Source organism: Sinocyclocheilus rhinocerous, unplaced genomic scaffold, assembly GCF_001515625.1.
Source record: "Sinocyclocheilus rhinocerous isolate Xijiao unplaced genomic scaffold, SAMN03320098_v1.1 scaffold1434, whole genome shotgun sequence".
Lineage (NCBI taxonomy): Eukaryota > Metazoa > Chordata > Actinopteri > Cypriniformes > Cyprinidae > Sinocyclocheilus > Sinocyclocheilus rhinocerous.
Window position 1 is genome coordinate 32792 of NW_015642853.1, and position 13949 is coordinate 46740.

A 13949-nucleotide genomic window follows, 5' to 3' on the forward strand; every position below is an offset into this window, starting at 1 on the left:
AGTGTGAGCGCTTAAGTGTGCGAGAGTGTGCGTGCGAGAGTGTGAGTGCGTAAGTGTGCAAGAGAGTGTGAGAGCGAGAGTGTGAGTGCGTGAGCGTGCGAGAGAGTGTTAGTGCGTGAGTGTGTGTAAGTGTGCTAGAGCGTGAGTGCGCGAGAGAGTGTGAGTGCAAGAGTGTGAGTGTGTGAGTGTGCGAGAGATTGTGAGTGTATAAGTGTTAGTGCGTGAGTGCGCGAGAGAGTGTGTGAGTGTGCAAGAGTGTGAGTGTGCGAGAGCATGAGTGCGGTAGAGAGTGTGAGTGCGTAAGTGTGCGAGAGAGTGCATATGTAATTGTGTGAGAAATTGTGAGTGCGTAAGTGTGTGAGAGCGTGAGTGCGCGAGAGAGTGTGAGTGTGCAAGAGTGTGAGTGCGTGAGTGTGCGAGAGAGTGAATACGTAATTGTGTGAGCGATTGTGAGTGCGTAAGTGTGCGAGAGCGTGAGTGCGCGAGAGAGTGTGAGTGTGCAAGAGTATGAGTGCGAGAGATTGTGAGTGTATAAGTGTGCGAGAGTGTGAGTGCGTAAGTGTGCGAGAGCGTGAGTGCGCGAGAGAGTGTGAGTGTGCAAGAGTATGAGTGCGAGAGATTGTGAGTGTATAAGTGTGCGAGAGTGTGAGTGCGTAAGTGTGCGAGAGCGTGAGTGCGCGAGAGAGTGTGAGTGTGCAAGAGTATGAGTGCGAGAGATTGTGAGTGTATAAGTGTGCGAGAGTGTGAGTGCGTAAGTGTGCGAGAGCGTGAGTGCGCGAGAGAGTGTGAGTGTGCAAGAGTATGAGTGCGAGAGATTGTGAGTGTATAAGTGTGCGAGAGTGTGAGTGCGTAAGTGTGCGAGAGCGTGAGTGCGCGAGAGAGTGTGAGTGTGCAAGAGTATGAGTGCGAGAGATTGTGAGTGTATAAGTGTGCGAGAGTGTGAGTGCGTAAGTGTGCGAGAGCGTGAGTGCGCGAGAGAGTGTGAGTGTGCAAGAGTATGAGTGCGAGAGATTGTGAGTGTATAAGTGTGCGAGAGTGTGAGTGCGTAAGTGTGCGAGAGCGTGAGTGCGCGAGAGAGTGTGAGTGTGCAAGAGTATGAGTGCGAGAGATTGTGAGTGTATAAGTGTGCGAGAGTGTGAGTGCGTAAGTGTGCGAGAGCGTGAGTGCGCGAGAGAGTGTGAGTGTGCAAGAGTATGAGTGCGAGAGATTGTGAGTGTATAAGTGTGCGAGAGTGTGAGTGCGTAAGTGTGCGAGAGCGTGAGTGCGCGAGAGAGTGTGAGTGTGCAAGAGTATGAGTGCGAGAGATTGTGAGTGTATAAGTGTGCGAGAGTGTGAGTGCGTAAGTGTGCGAGAGCGTGAGTGCGCGAGAGAGTGTGAGTGTGCAAGAGTGTGAGTGCGTGAGTGTGCGAGAGATTGTGAGTATATAAGTGTGCGGGAGAGTGTGAGTGCGAGTGCGTAAGTGTGCGAGAGATTGAATACGTAATTGTGTGAGAGATTGTGAGTGTGTAAGTGTGCGAGAGCGTGAGTGCGCGAGAGAGTGTGAGTGTGCAAGAGTGTGAGTGTGCGAGAGCATGAGTGCGGTAGAGAGTGTGAGTGCGTAAGTGTGCGAGAGAGTGCATATGTAATTGTGTGAGAAATTGTGAGTGCGTAAGTGTGTGAGAGCGTGAGTGCGCGAGAGAGTGTGAGTGTGCAAGAGTGTGAGTGTGCGTAAGTGTGCGAGAGCGTGAGTGCGCGAGAGTGTGAGTGTGCAAGAGTGTGAGTGCGTTAGTGTGCGAGAGATTGTGAGTGTATAAGTGTGCGAGAGTGTGTGCATGAGTGCGTAAGTGTGCGAGAGAGTGTGAGTGCGTAAGTGTGCGAGAGTGTGAGTGCGTAAGTGTGCAAGAGAGTGTGAGTGCATAAGTGTGCGAGAGAGTGTGAGTGTGTGAGTACATAAGTGTGCGAGAGAGTGTGAGTGTGCGAGAGTGTGACTGCGTAAGTGTGTTAGAGAGTGTGAGTGCGTGAGTGTGTGAGTGTGTGCGAGACTGAGTGCATGTGTGTGATTGTGAGACATAGATCAAATGTAACCAAATTGGTGTGTGTGTGTGTGAACTGGTATTCCCTACATTATAGGGACTGCTGCACAAATAGCATATAACATAACCCATAGCAGATATATACAGGTGGAGCTGGGGAAGGTAGAGGGTTTCAGAGGAGATGCTTTAGTGAATGCTAACCAGCCATTTAAATGACTGTGTATGCAACATGAACCAATCAGCTTGTGCCAAGTAGTTTAACATGTTAGTACATTTTTCTCCCTTTGGGTGAATTAATGACTTCAAGTGAGGAAAACCAGAAGGAAATTTTGTAATCCAAAGAAAGTTTCTCATCACACACACACACACACACGCACACACACACATGCATGAGCTCATGGCTGTGAAAGGCTCCATATAAGGGCGTGCTGATGATGTCATGCTCTCATAGGCGTCTTCAGTCCGTCTCATTGTTGAGTTTCAGAGCTGGAATGTTCAGATCACTGACACACTGAACACCAGCGGCAGCGGCTCAACAGCACTGACCAGGTACGACACACACACACACACATGCAGAACCTCTGACTGCGTGTAGATGGTCTTTGATATCACATTATATATGAGATGATTTAACTTTAAATGAGTTGGTGGATTGAGTTCTAGTGGTAAAACTTGCATTGCATCAAACCTGATGTTTTTAAAACCTCAAAGTCAGTAGAAATGAGCAGCGCTGAGTGAAGATGTGTTCTGCTAGGATGATGATCGTTGAGTCTGTTGTTTCATGTCTGTATAATGTAATTCCTCCATCCTGCAGATGATGTAGATGTTCATCTGTTCGTTTAGTTACATTCGCCAAGACTTAATTTCATGCCGGTTGATTGTAGGCCTAAATGAATAAAATGAGCAGATTTTTGGAAAAGGACGAGGTTATAATTGTTAGATGAATGTGTTCCAGTTATGTACTGTCATTAACGTCAGCCCTGTTATTAACTCGGCTTAAATACAGTTATTATCTCCAGTACAGTTACTCTCCAGTGCAAGTATCTGCTGTTTCTAGAAAAGTCATTTCTGAACTTCACCTCACTAAATTGACTGATTTTTACTGTAGATGATGGAAATCTATCCTGTTTAATTTGTCACTGAAGTGTTCTAGTTGTGGACACTTTTTAAGTGTTTTTGTAAACCGGTTAGTCCTTTAATGCATGTTTAGTTTCCTGTTTTTGAGCACTATGAGTCTTAATAATCCCTGTATGAGCAGATCCGTGTCTGATCTGCTGCCCTCTGCTGGACACAAACGCCTCTGGACTCTACAGAATGGATGTTAGACGAGTATTTTAGCCTGTAATGCTTTAAAGATGATTAAAAAGCTGTTTAATGATCAGCATTTGAAGACAAAAATGCAAACTCTGTTAAATGAGAGCTCAGCGGCATCCGTTTTTCTGCATTTTCACATATAATATCACAGAAACGAACAAATGCCACGACACACAAAACGTTTGTAACGTTCAAATCCGAAATCCAGTCGAGTATTTTGCAGTCGAGTATTTTGAGATTTCACACACCCTTATTCATGACGTTTAAATCCTTCTCGCAGGCTTTTACAAGTCCGTATTAAAGTCTTTTTTCCATAGATTTTTCCTCTCTTTTCTCTGTAAAAATCTGGGCTCTTGGGAGCGAGTCCAAGTCGATCGGGCGGTCCAAGGTTAAAACGGGGAAGGGAAGGAGCGTTTCTGATTTCCTGAGCTGCTTTTAGGCCGTCGCAAGCTCACGCTGCTGCATTCTGATGAGCTCAGGATCCTTTCTGCTTTCGTTATGTTTTCTCATCAGCGCCGTGTCAGATCGATCACACAGTTGTCTGTATACTGTATAATCCAGAATCTGTGGTTAGAAGATTAAATAAATGAGAGTCCCAGAACAAATGTATTTACATGATCTCAGAAGACGTGTCATTTCCACCTGGGAGGCTGCTGGGAATCATAGGTTGTGTCTCAATTAGCATATTTCTACTACAGGAATAGTATGCACTTCAGTGGTGGGAAAGTACAGTACGGCAGCATTAGGACTTACTACCACGCCATAACATTTCATCTTGATTGATACCATTGTCTTGAACTGTTTGTGTTCGCATCTAGCTAAATTCATTACTTTACTTTTAGCACACATGCATACTTGAAAATGCACTGGAAATAGTATAGTATCCAGGCACATTTGGCATACTGCTTTCAGTGCACTATATTCTAGAACGCACTGCATACTGTTTAGGAGGGTTAATATGTAAACTGTGATGCAGTGATTGCATAAACCTACCATGCTGTTAAATTACAAAGAAATGTAGCATCAGGTTTGAGCTTATGAGGTTGTTCAGATTGCTAAATAAAAAACAAGGGTTTGGTAGTATGATCTAACACATGCATCTTGGATGTATTTTTTTTTTTGGCATTGTGATGGCAGATAATGAGCTCACTACAGCATTTGTGAGCAATTAGCACAATAGAGTTTCAATCTTAAACACTTAAACCTTTGGCTTTCATTTTCCTCTGTTAATGGTGAACCACAAATGTTTAATGAAGTCACAATGTAAGAGGAACACCACAGATATTTCCAGAGGATGGCCGGCTGACCGCTTTATGAAAGTTCAGCCTGTAAACCAGTGCTGTAATCTCATAGAACTCATAAAAGAACACACTGGAGCTTTGCTTCATGTTCAGTAGAACACTGCACTGTGGTTATAATACTGTATTTTAAGAATCTGACTTTCACTTATATTTTATCTATGTTCTGTTATTTTCATCTTCTGAATTTTTAAATATTTTTTTCTTAACCTGGTTTTCCATTTCCTTTCAATGGCTGAAGCCACGTATGAGTGACACACACATGGAAGCATGTAGACACACTTCTGGATGAGGTGGTTTCATACGCCTCGTACCGCTGACATCATCCTTGTCCACTGCTGGTTAGAAGCCTCTGAAAGAGGTTTTGTTTACATAGCCAGTAATGGCCTATGGAGGAGGGGGAATTCCTTAAAATATAAAACCACTGAAGGAAGGTGGTGGTGTTCATGGGTGTGGGGGGAGAGATAGAGGAACCCTCTTATTAAGAGACTTTTTCCATTTCCACTCTAATATGCCTTCTGTAGTGCAGGTTGGCAGCTGCGTCCTGTAGTCAAAACACCCTCCACCGCTGGCGGCATTTGGGAGAAGGGAAACTCACACCAGCTAACATGATCCCACTTTCTGCCCGACTTTGTACCTCTGGAACACACACTGCCCCACTTTTAGTCTACGGGGTTTTGCTTTCCTCCATATATCCTCATATGGCATGGACAAACATAGACATGAAGGTTCCCAGTTGAATACCAGTTCAGTTAACTTTCACTTTAAGCCCAAATGTTTCTAAAAATCTATGCAAAATTGAGGTTTGCACAAAACAATTACAACAAATGTTTAAAATGTCATGTTTTGAAAATTCCCAGGCTGTCTATTTGTCTCATATTAACAGTCTTTCCATATGTTCTTCTCTCTTCCCAGACTGAAACTGCTCATTGATCAGGAAAAGACATACCAAGAGAGAAAGGAGGAAGAGAACAATAAGAAAGTCACAAATCTGAAGGACGAGCTGACCAAGCTTAAGTCCTTTGCCCTGCTAGTGGTCGATGAACAGCAGCGGCTCGCCGAGCAGCTGACCCAACAAACAACGAAGGTCCAGGAACTCCAGAATACTGCCACTCAGGCCCAAGAGGAGCTAAGCTCCGCCCAAACCCGGTTGCAAGAAGAGGAGAACAAAGTCCTTCGCTTGGAGGAGGAGTTACGCAACCAGGCCTGCCATTTCCACCAAGAGCAGGAAGCCATGACTGCCAAACTGACCAATGAAGATGCCCAGAACAGACAGCTGCGGCAGAAGCTCTCCTCACTCAGCCGGCAGTTAGATGAGCTGGAAGAAACCAACAAGACCCTGCACAGAGCGGAGGAAGAACTGCTGGAGCTACGGGATAAAATCAACCGCGGGGAGTGTGGCAACTCCAGCCTAGTGTCGGAGGTGGAGGAGTTGAGGAAACGAGTGCTCGAAATGGAGGGGAAGGATGAGGAGCTGATCAAGATGGAAGACAGGTGCAGGGACCTCAACAGAAAGCTGGAGAAGGAGTCGAGCCAGAGCTGTAGCTTAAAAGCAGAGGTGGACAAGCTGAATCACAGAATCATGGAACTTGAAAAGCTAGAAGACGCCTTTGGGAAGAGTAAGCAGGAGTGCAATTCACTGAAAAGCAACCTAGAGAAAGAGCGGACCATGACTAAACACATGTCCAATGAACTAGATGTGCTGAGAGTCAGAATCAAAGAGCTTGAAGCTACCGAGGTTCATTTGGAGAAGACGGAGCTGGCACTGAAAGAGGATCTGACAAAACTGAAAACACTGACTGTCATGCTGGTGGATGAGAGAAAAGCTATGGCCGAAAAGTTAAAGCTGATGGAGGACAAAGTGCAAAACAGCACTGGCAAACTGCAGGCAGAACAAGACAAAGTCAACACTGTCACTGAAAAACTGATCGAAGAGAGCAAGAGAGCTCTGCGGTCAAAGGCCGAATTGGAGGAGAAGATGTGCATTGCCACTAGGGAGAGGGACGAGCTCAAAGCTAAGCTGAAAGCGGAGGAAGAGAAAAACAGTGACCTTCAGTCCAAAGTCAGCATGATGAAAAAGCGGCTTCAGTCACTGGAAGCAGTGGAAAGAGGATTATTGAGGAACAAATCCAAAGAGGAGCACACAAAGAGCCCAGTTCCTTACCACTACCAACAAGAAGACAACAAAGTGAAAGATTTGACCCAAGAAGTAGAACGCCTCAGGAGGAAGTTAAAGGAGATGAAGGCAGTTGAGGGTGATCTTTTGAAGACTGAAGACGAGTTTGAATCCCTGGAAAAGAGATATTCCAATGAACAGGAACGAGCAAAAGCCCTGTTGGAGGAACTGGAGATGTCCAGGCAGGAACTGTCCAAGTACCAGTTGGCTGAGAAAGAGGAATCCAACCAAGAGCATATCCTCTACAAGCGTCTGAAAGAGGAAGAGGCCAAATCCAGCCATCTCACTAGAGAGGTCGAAGCCCTCAAAGAGAAGATCCACGAGTACATGGGCACAGAGGAATCCATCTGCCGCTTGAAAACAGACCACACGACCCTACAGAGAAAACTCACCCAGCAAGAGGTCAGGAACAAAGAGCTGGCCAGAGAGATGGAGACCCTTACACGAGAACTCGAGAGATACCGTCGCTTCAGTAAGAGTCTAAGGCCGGGCATGAACGGAAGACGTTTCTCAGATCTCCAAGTCTCCACAAGGGAGGTGCAGACAGACCCGATAGACAGCATGTCCCCAAATTACAAGAACCTTGCACCACTGGAACGTGCCCTGGTCAACGGCAAGCTATACGTGGAGAGCGATCCGGAGGACGAGGTTAATTACAATGAGATCAACCTCACAAAATGCACTCCATCACGCATGAACAATATCAACAATCTCAACAACAACATGAGAAGGGTCAGGGGCCCTTTTCTTAAGACTCGAGAAAGTCAGCATCCAATAAATGGCAAGACACAACCGAGACAGAATGGTAATCACGTTCAACAGGGAGACATGTTCCTTACACACAGTCCTGGACAACCCCTCCATATCAAAGTAACCCCTGACCACGGGCACAACATGGCAACTCTAGAGATCACGAGTCCCACCGCAGAGAACGCCCAGTCCTATACAAGCACGGCAGTCATCCCGACAAGCGGTGCCCCTCCAAAACAGCGCATCACGATCCTCCAGAACTCATCAATCTCACCTTCCAACAAACCCAAGGGTTCTCCTCCTCCTCCGGACAGTCCATGCAGCCCCAGCACGCCCGATCGCTCCATGTCGCCGCTCACCATGGCAGCCTATTCGCAAACTCTAGCTTCTGAGTCCTGCGGATCGGTGACCCCGGACCGAGCCATGTCACCCATTCAGATCGTGTCCGTTACCACCGGAAGCCCTGACCGGTCTGAGCCAATAGAGCTTGTGGGAGGTCATACGGTTTTCCGCGTGAGCCCGGAAAGGCAGAACAGCTGGCAACTGCAGAGGTCCAACAGCTCAGGTCCAAATGTCATTACCACTGATGACAACAAAATCCATATTCACTTAGGGAGCCCCTACATTCAAGCCGTAAACACCACAGCCAAATCCATCCCCTATTACTCCCTCGGGCCGGAGCAAAGGATTCCAGTGCTAACCAATGGCACTCCAGCCAAAGGCAACAACAAAATCACAAGCAGCATCGTGATAAAGCCCACATCCAGTCCGATCTCACGACCCTCACAAATTACAGTAAGTAATATCTGTGACTGACCCAGACTGACTAGTGTTTGATTAGTGACCTGATCTCCTCAGCCGTCGACCCCTGGCACCGTGATCCACTCCAGACCCTCAGATCTGTTATCCGTGCCTGCAGTAGCAGCTAACTGTAGTTTCTTCTGTTGGTTTGATTTGTTTGTTTCTGTTTGATTAATAATGAGATGTTTATGTGCATGACATGTAAAAAGCAGAGAATACGACACATAACGAGAACACAAGCTCTTGTGCTTTTTCACGTCACTTTGAGGTTAAGTGCACTTACTGTTTTTTTGCTAGATAGCAAATGATGCTGTACCATTAAAGTTCACTGATTGATGTACAATTGCATTTTTGGTTTATTTTCCATTTTCCACTCACATTTTAGATTGTTTTTTTTCTGTTAATAATTAAAATGAGAATATTTACATTAGCTTAATCTAATATTATTTTAGGTAGTTGGTGCATTCTGACGAGAAGCTCATGCACATTAGAGCAGAGAGATGTTTATGATGTAATACTGCAGATTTATTTGTAGAAAAACAGTTTAATAGAAAACATTTAACCACTAATAAGACATATAGTATTATGTTTCTGGAGTAAATTAACCGAATCCGCTCATATAATGAGCAAAATTGTGAGGTAAACCTCACTTTGTGTTCATCAGGTAAGAAGAGGTTGAGAACATGTCTGCATGAGTTCAGTTCATTGTCTGATATCATAGTTACTGGCCCGGTCCAAAACACCACCATTATCCGCTCTCACTGAGAGGATCTACAGTCTTCTCACATGATATCATGGAAAACCTCACCGTCTGCATGACCGTTCACTGCTGCATGAGATTTGACTCCAAAGAAAAACAACATTAAAGCTCGGCAGTGCATAGAAAGTTAAAGCATTAACTTGATGAGTTTGCATGCACTGGTCAAAAAAGATGAAAAGTTTTTTGGCAGTAGTGTATTGAAACTAAATAGCCATCAAACACACAGTAACATTACAGCGTGGTATAGATATAGTCTTTTAATGAATCGGAGCACATGAGTGAGTGAGCACTCGTGTACATGGACTATATCAAGCGTTTAATTGATTCAGGCTGGAATTTGTGCCGTCTGGAGTGTGTATCCTCTGGCTGTCTGGCTAAACAAACTGCCGTTCATGGAGGACTCGGGAACAGCTGTGATCATGAAGCGAGACGATGTCTCATCAGCCCTGTTAGTGAATCACACTCAAACACACGCACTCGTTTCGTTTGAATCGATGCAGTATGTGCACTAGAGATGACATGAACCTCGTTACCAAGAAACACAAATGACATGTGGTGCCTGATGGGACTGAAGGAATCATTTTCTCATTAGAGGTGCTTTTCATGTGATTCAGTGATGGCTGATAGGATATTCATACACAGACCTAACCAGACACACACGATTACCCTGTGAAAAAACCAGTGCAGGGTGGTTTACTGCCCTTAAAGTTGGTTTAGCTAATTTTTCACCTGACAAGTGTGAGACCAAGCTTAGGTTAGTTTAGGCTTTGGTTAATGATTAATCAGAAGAGTTACTTGGTAAAGAAACTCAGATGTAGCAGCATGTGTGACGGGAAGCGTTAAACGTTAAACAATTAAAATGTTCCTTCGAGTTCCTTCAAAAGAACACGACTGTTCGGAGGCGGTTCTCTCAGCGGCCGTCCAAAGCCCAAACAAAAGCCTTGTTTAGTTTCCATGGTGACAGCAGCTGCAGCGTCGCCGTGGAGACACCGGCTCGTCTCTGGCACAGGAAGCTCCTGCTCGTACCACACGTTTAATTAGCGGTCATTATGTGCATCTACATGCCCTCTGACTCGAGCCGCACAGGTTTTGCTGCGTTACCCGAGCCCAGAGCACAGCGTGACCCACATTTGAACATTTTTCATGTGTGACGCAAACTTGCAGTTGGTTTGGTTTTGGAGAGCTCATTTAAAAAGCTCTCTGCAGACTTCTGGATGCTGAAAAACATCTCCAAATCCACTGCAGAAGTCACCGGATTGATTCTGACAGACTGAACCAGCCCAGCTAACAGCGAATGTTCTGGCAAGGTCCTCTTAAAGTTATGAACAAACGTTCTTCCATTAACATTAATAGAATGTTTATTCAAAGTTATCTGGTCTTTAATAACGTTCGTCAAACGTTAGCACGAAAACATTATTGATACATCAGTTTTTCAGAAACATTTTAGCTGGACGTTCATCTAAGATGGCTTAGACAACATTCAAAAGTAACGTTCCCATAGTGTCCGCAAAATAATAAAACGGAACGTTCAACGTAATGTTGCAACATAACCAAAAAACGACATGTTTTCAGAGAACATTCAGAGATATAGTGTTCATAACTAAATGGGAACGTTAGCCAAACGTTCTTAGTACATATTTTTGTTAACTGTAGAGAAATGCATTTGCAGATGTGCAGCAGAGGGAGGCCTGAATGTGACACATTCATCATTCTCCCTCCACAGACTCATGTCAGTTTCTCAGCTATAACCAACTGGATTTTTCTTTATATTGTAGGTGATACAATTATGTGACAAGCAAACCATATTCTTGAAGCCTTCTTGATTAGGTTCTTCTAAGGTTGAAATTTCAAGTGCATGCTGGTGTGAGAGCATGAAGTCTGGTGTGTGCTTATGTACTAGAGCTGATCTGTGTTTGAGAGCGCCATCTTCTGGTCATCTCAGCACCATACACATCGGTGTAAACCTGTCCTGTTGGGGTCAGATTGACTCACACTCCATTTGCTTGAAATACTGGTTGAACTTTTTATTTCTTCTTGAAATTTGGTGAATATTTCTCATTTAGGGTCATGAATGTACATGCAAAGTTTCGACACATAGACTCGTTTTGGAAAGGCTGGACACACTTTGTTACGACTTTGGTGTTGCGAGTCAAATTGACTCTCATTGGTTTCCAAGCCATTTGCCAAAAATCAACACTTTGAAAAACAGAAAACCTTTATTATAGCTTGTCAAACACCAAAATATCAAATACATAATATTCAAGACTCAGTGTACTCAAAATTGAGACTCGTCTTCTGATCCAAGGAAAATTTGCTGTTTGAGGTTGTTTTTTGATGTTAGTTTTTTGCATCTCGATTACTAGACTGTAGAAGAAATGTGAGAAACCCAATTACTCGTACAAGGGTTTGAGAAAAAGACATAAAATAATAACAAAAAGAAAGAGGAAGTACAAATACCAATTTTTATTTTATGTGCAGTTTTTGAACAAAAATATGTGGGTCAAATTTACATTTTTTAGTCTCTGACAAGCTACAATAGAGATTTTCTATTTTTTACACGAGTCTTTAGTGTTTTTCATTGTGTCGATTTTTGGCAAGTTGCATTGAAACCAGTGTGGGTCAATTTGACCACAAACACAGAAGATTAACAGGAGGGTTAATCTATATAATCTATAACTGCCAGAGCTGGGTAGATTAATCACAAATTGTAATCCGTTAATAATTCCAAATTACATGACAAAAACTGCTGTAAAAAATGACCGTGAATTTAACGGTAAAAGACTGTAAAAATGCTACAGTAAAAACCTGTTAAATGGTTTACGGTAAATTCCCCTACTATATACGGTGAAAAACTGTACTGGACATTACATGTATTGGAGATTAATTTTACGGTATTTAAGTTAAAACCGTAAAACCTAAAACGTTGCTACCGTATTTTTTACGGTAAAATTCCGGCAACCACAGCTGCCGGTTTTTTACCGTAAATTTTACGGAATTTTTTTTACAGTGTGTAGTTAGTAACGTAATCCATCACACCTACTAACAAAATGAAATATTTTTATGTTTACCTGTATGTCATGTGACTATTAACCAACGTCAGAGAACCGTGAACATGCAAATGTGATACTTAATTATTAAAATATTTATTTTAAGATCTCTTCAAGTAAAAATATTAGGTGAAAGATGATCAGATGACAAAAAAAAAAGTTTGGGAATCCTTGCATTACATGTAATAATGTGAATTTGTGCATTTTAATGTGTTTGAAAGACAAAAGCCTTCCAAAGACACAGTGATACATGGTTAAATAACCCACTGAGTGATAATTCAAATAAACATTAATGTTCATCAGAAGTTAATGCAATGTTGAAACACTTCTTGAATCCAGTGGAGGAATGCTGTGTGTCCTCCTGACTAGTGACCGGTCTCTGAATGTGTGAATGTCCACAAAACTGACAGACTTTCTGAGTGTATGTAAGCGGTCGGCTGATAATGTAATCCGTTACTGCCAGTTCTGGGAGCTTCTCCTGTGTGCACCGACTGATGGAAGTCTTTCTCTTTGGCTCCTGACAGATGCCTCTGGAATCATTCCGGCGTCCTGGACCCACCAGGATTCCCAAACCCAAAGCATCGAACAGCGCCGTCCAAACCCCACTGAACTCTGGGAAGCGTGCATCTAACAACCTGAACCTGATGAACCAGCCTACCAAATCATGAGTGATCCACATGCCTGACCCATTTCTGTTGATTGTGTTTAATTTTATTTGATCGCTTCTGGTGCTGTAACGAGACTCTATATCCAGCCGTATTCAAAAGTACAAGTCACTGTGATAAAACCCCCTCATCTTTCACTTTATGGTGCTGAACTTTGCTCTCTCTTTTTTTTTCTTTTGACAAAACGTAATTATTGCACTCATTAAATTGGTAGTAACCGCTGTTATGGTTTTGAAGCATTAAGTATTTTTGATGAATGATATCTGGATGTTAATAAAAGACTTTTTATATCTTGCACATCAGTTTAAAACACAATTATTGATTATGATTTCATTGAATCATTATGTAGCACCCGGACTCTAAATGGAGGTAGAGTTAAAATCAGTGTTGGGGAGTAAGTAGTTACATGTAACGGCGTTACGTTATTTAATTACAAAATAAATGTAACTGTAATCAGTTACAGTTACTAAGAAAAATGTGTAATTAAATTACAGTTATGAAAATGTTAACGATTACAAAGGGGATTGCATTTGAATATTTACACACATCCATATACTTGCACATCAGTTTAAAACACAATTATTGATTATGATTTCATTAAATCATTATTTAGCACCCGGACTCTAAATGGAGGTAGAGTTAAAATCAGTGTTGGGGAGTAACTAGTTACATGTAACGGCGTTACGTTATTTAATTACAAAATAAATGTAACTGTAATCAGTTACAGTTACTAAGAAAAATGTGTAATTAAATTACAGTTATGAAAATGTTAACGATTACAAAGGGGATTGCATTTGAATATTTACACACATCCATATACAGATTTAATTGATTTCTTTCCCAAATTGCACTGATTACTCTGAGACATACGGCCCTATAATTCCACGATGCGGAAAAAACAGACTGGTTCGTAGAATCCAGTCATAAAAATGGAATTTCTATAGCCTAACGCCGACGGAATATGCCACATTTTGGATGAATAAATAAAAAGTAGGTCAGTACACTTGAATCAAAACGCGATATGGACTAGTGTCTGTGAATATTAAGCCGCAAAAAGACAATATATGAATCCTGCACGTTCTGCGTGTCTTGCCATCGGGAGAACCGGGACAATTCCCGGTGGCCT

General features: G+C 43.0%; 1 protein-coding gene across 1 annotated transcript in view; it reads left to right on the forward strand.

Moving 5' to 3' along the window:
* Positions 1-13040, forward strand: part of LOC107756872 (filamin A-interacting protein 1-like) — a 37675-nt gene extending 24635 nt beyond the window's left edge. Inside the window, exons 4-5 of the mRNA XM_016574186.1 lie at positions 5540-8345; positions 12683-13040. Coding sequence (XP_016429672.1) covers positions 5540-8345; positions 12683-12826 — 2950 coding nt within the window. The 3' untranslated portion in view covers positions 12827-13040. The remainder of the gene's footprint in view (positions 1-5539; positions 8346-12682) is intronic.
* Positions 13041-13949: the final 909 nt, after the last annotated feature.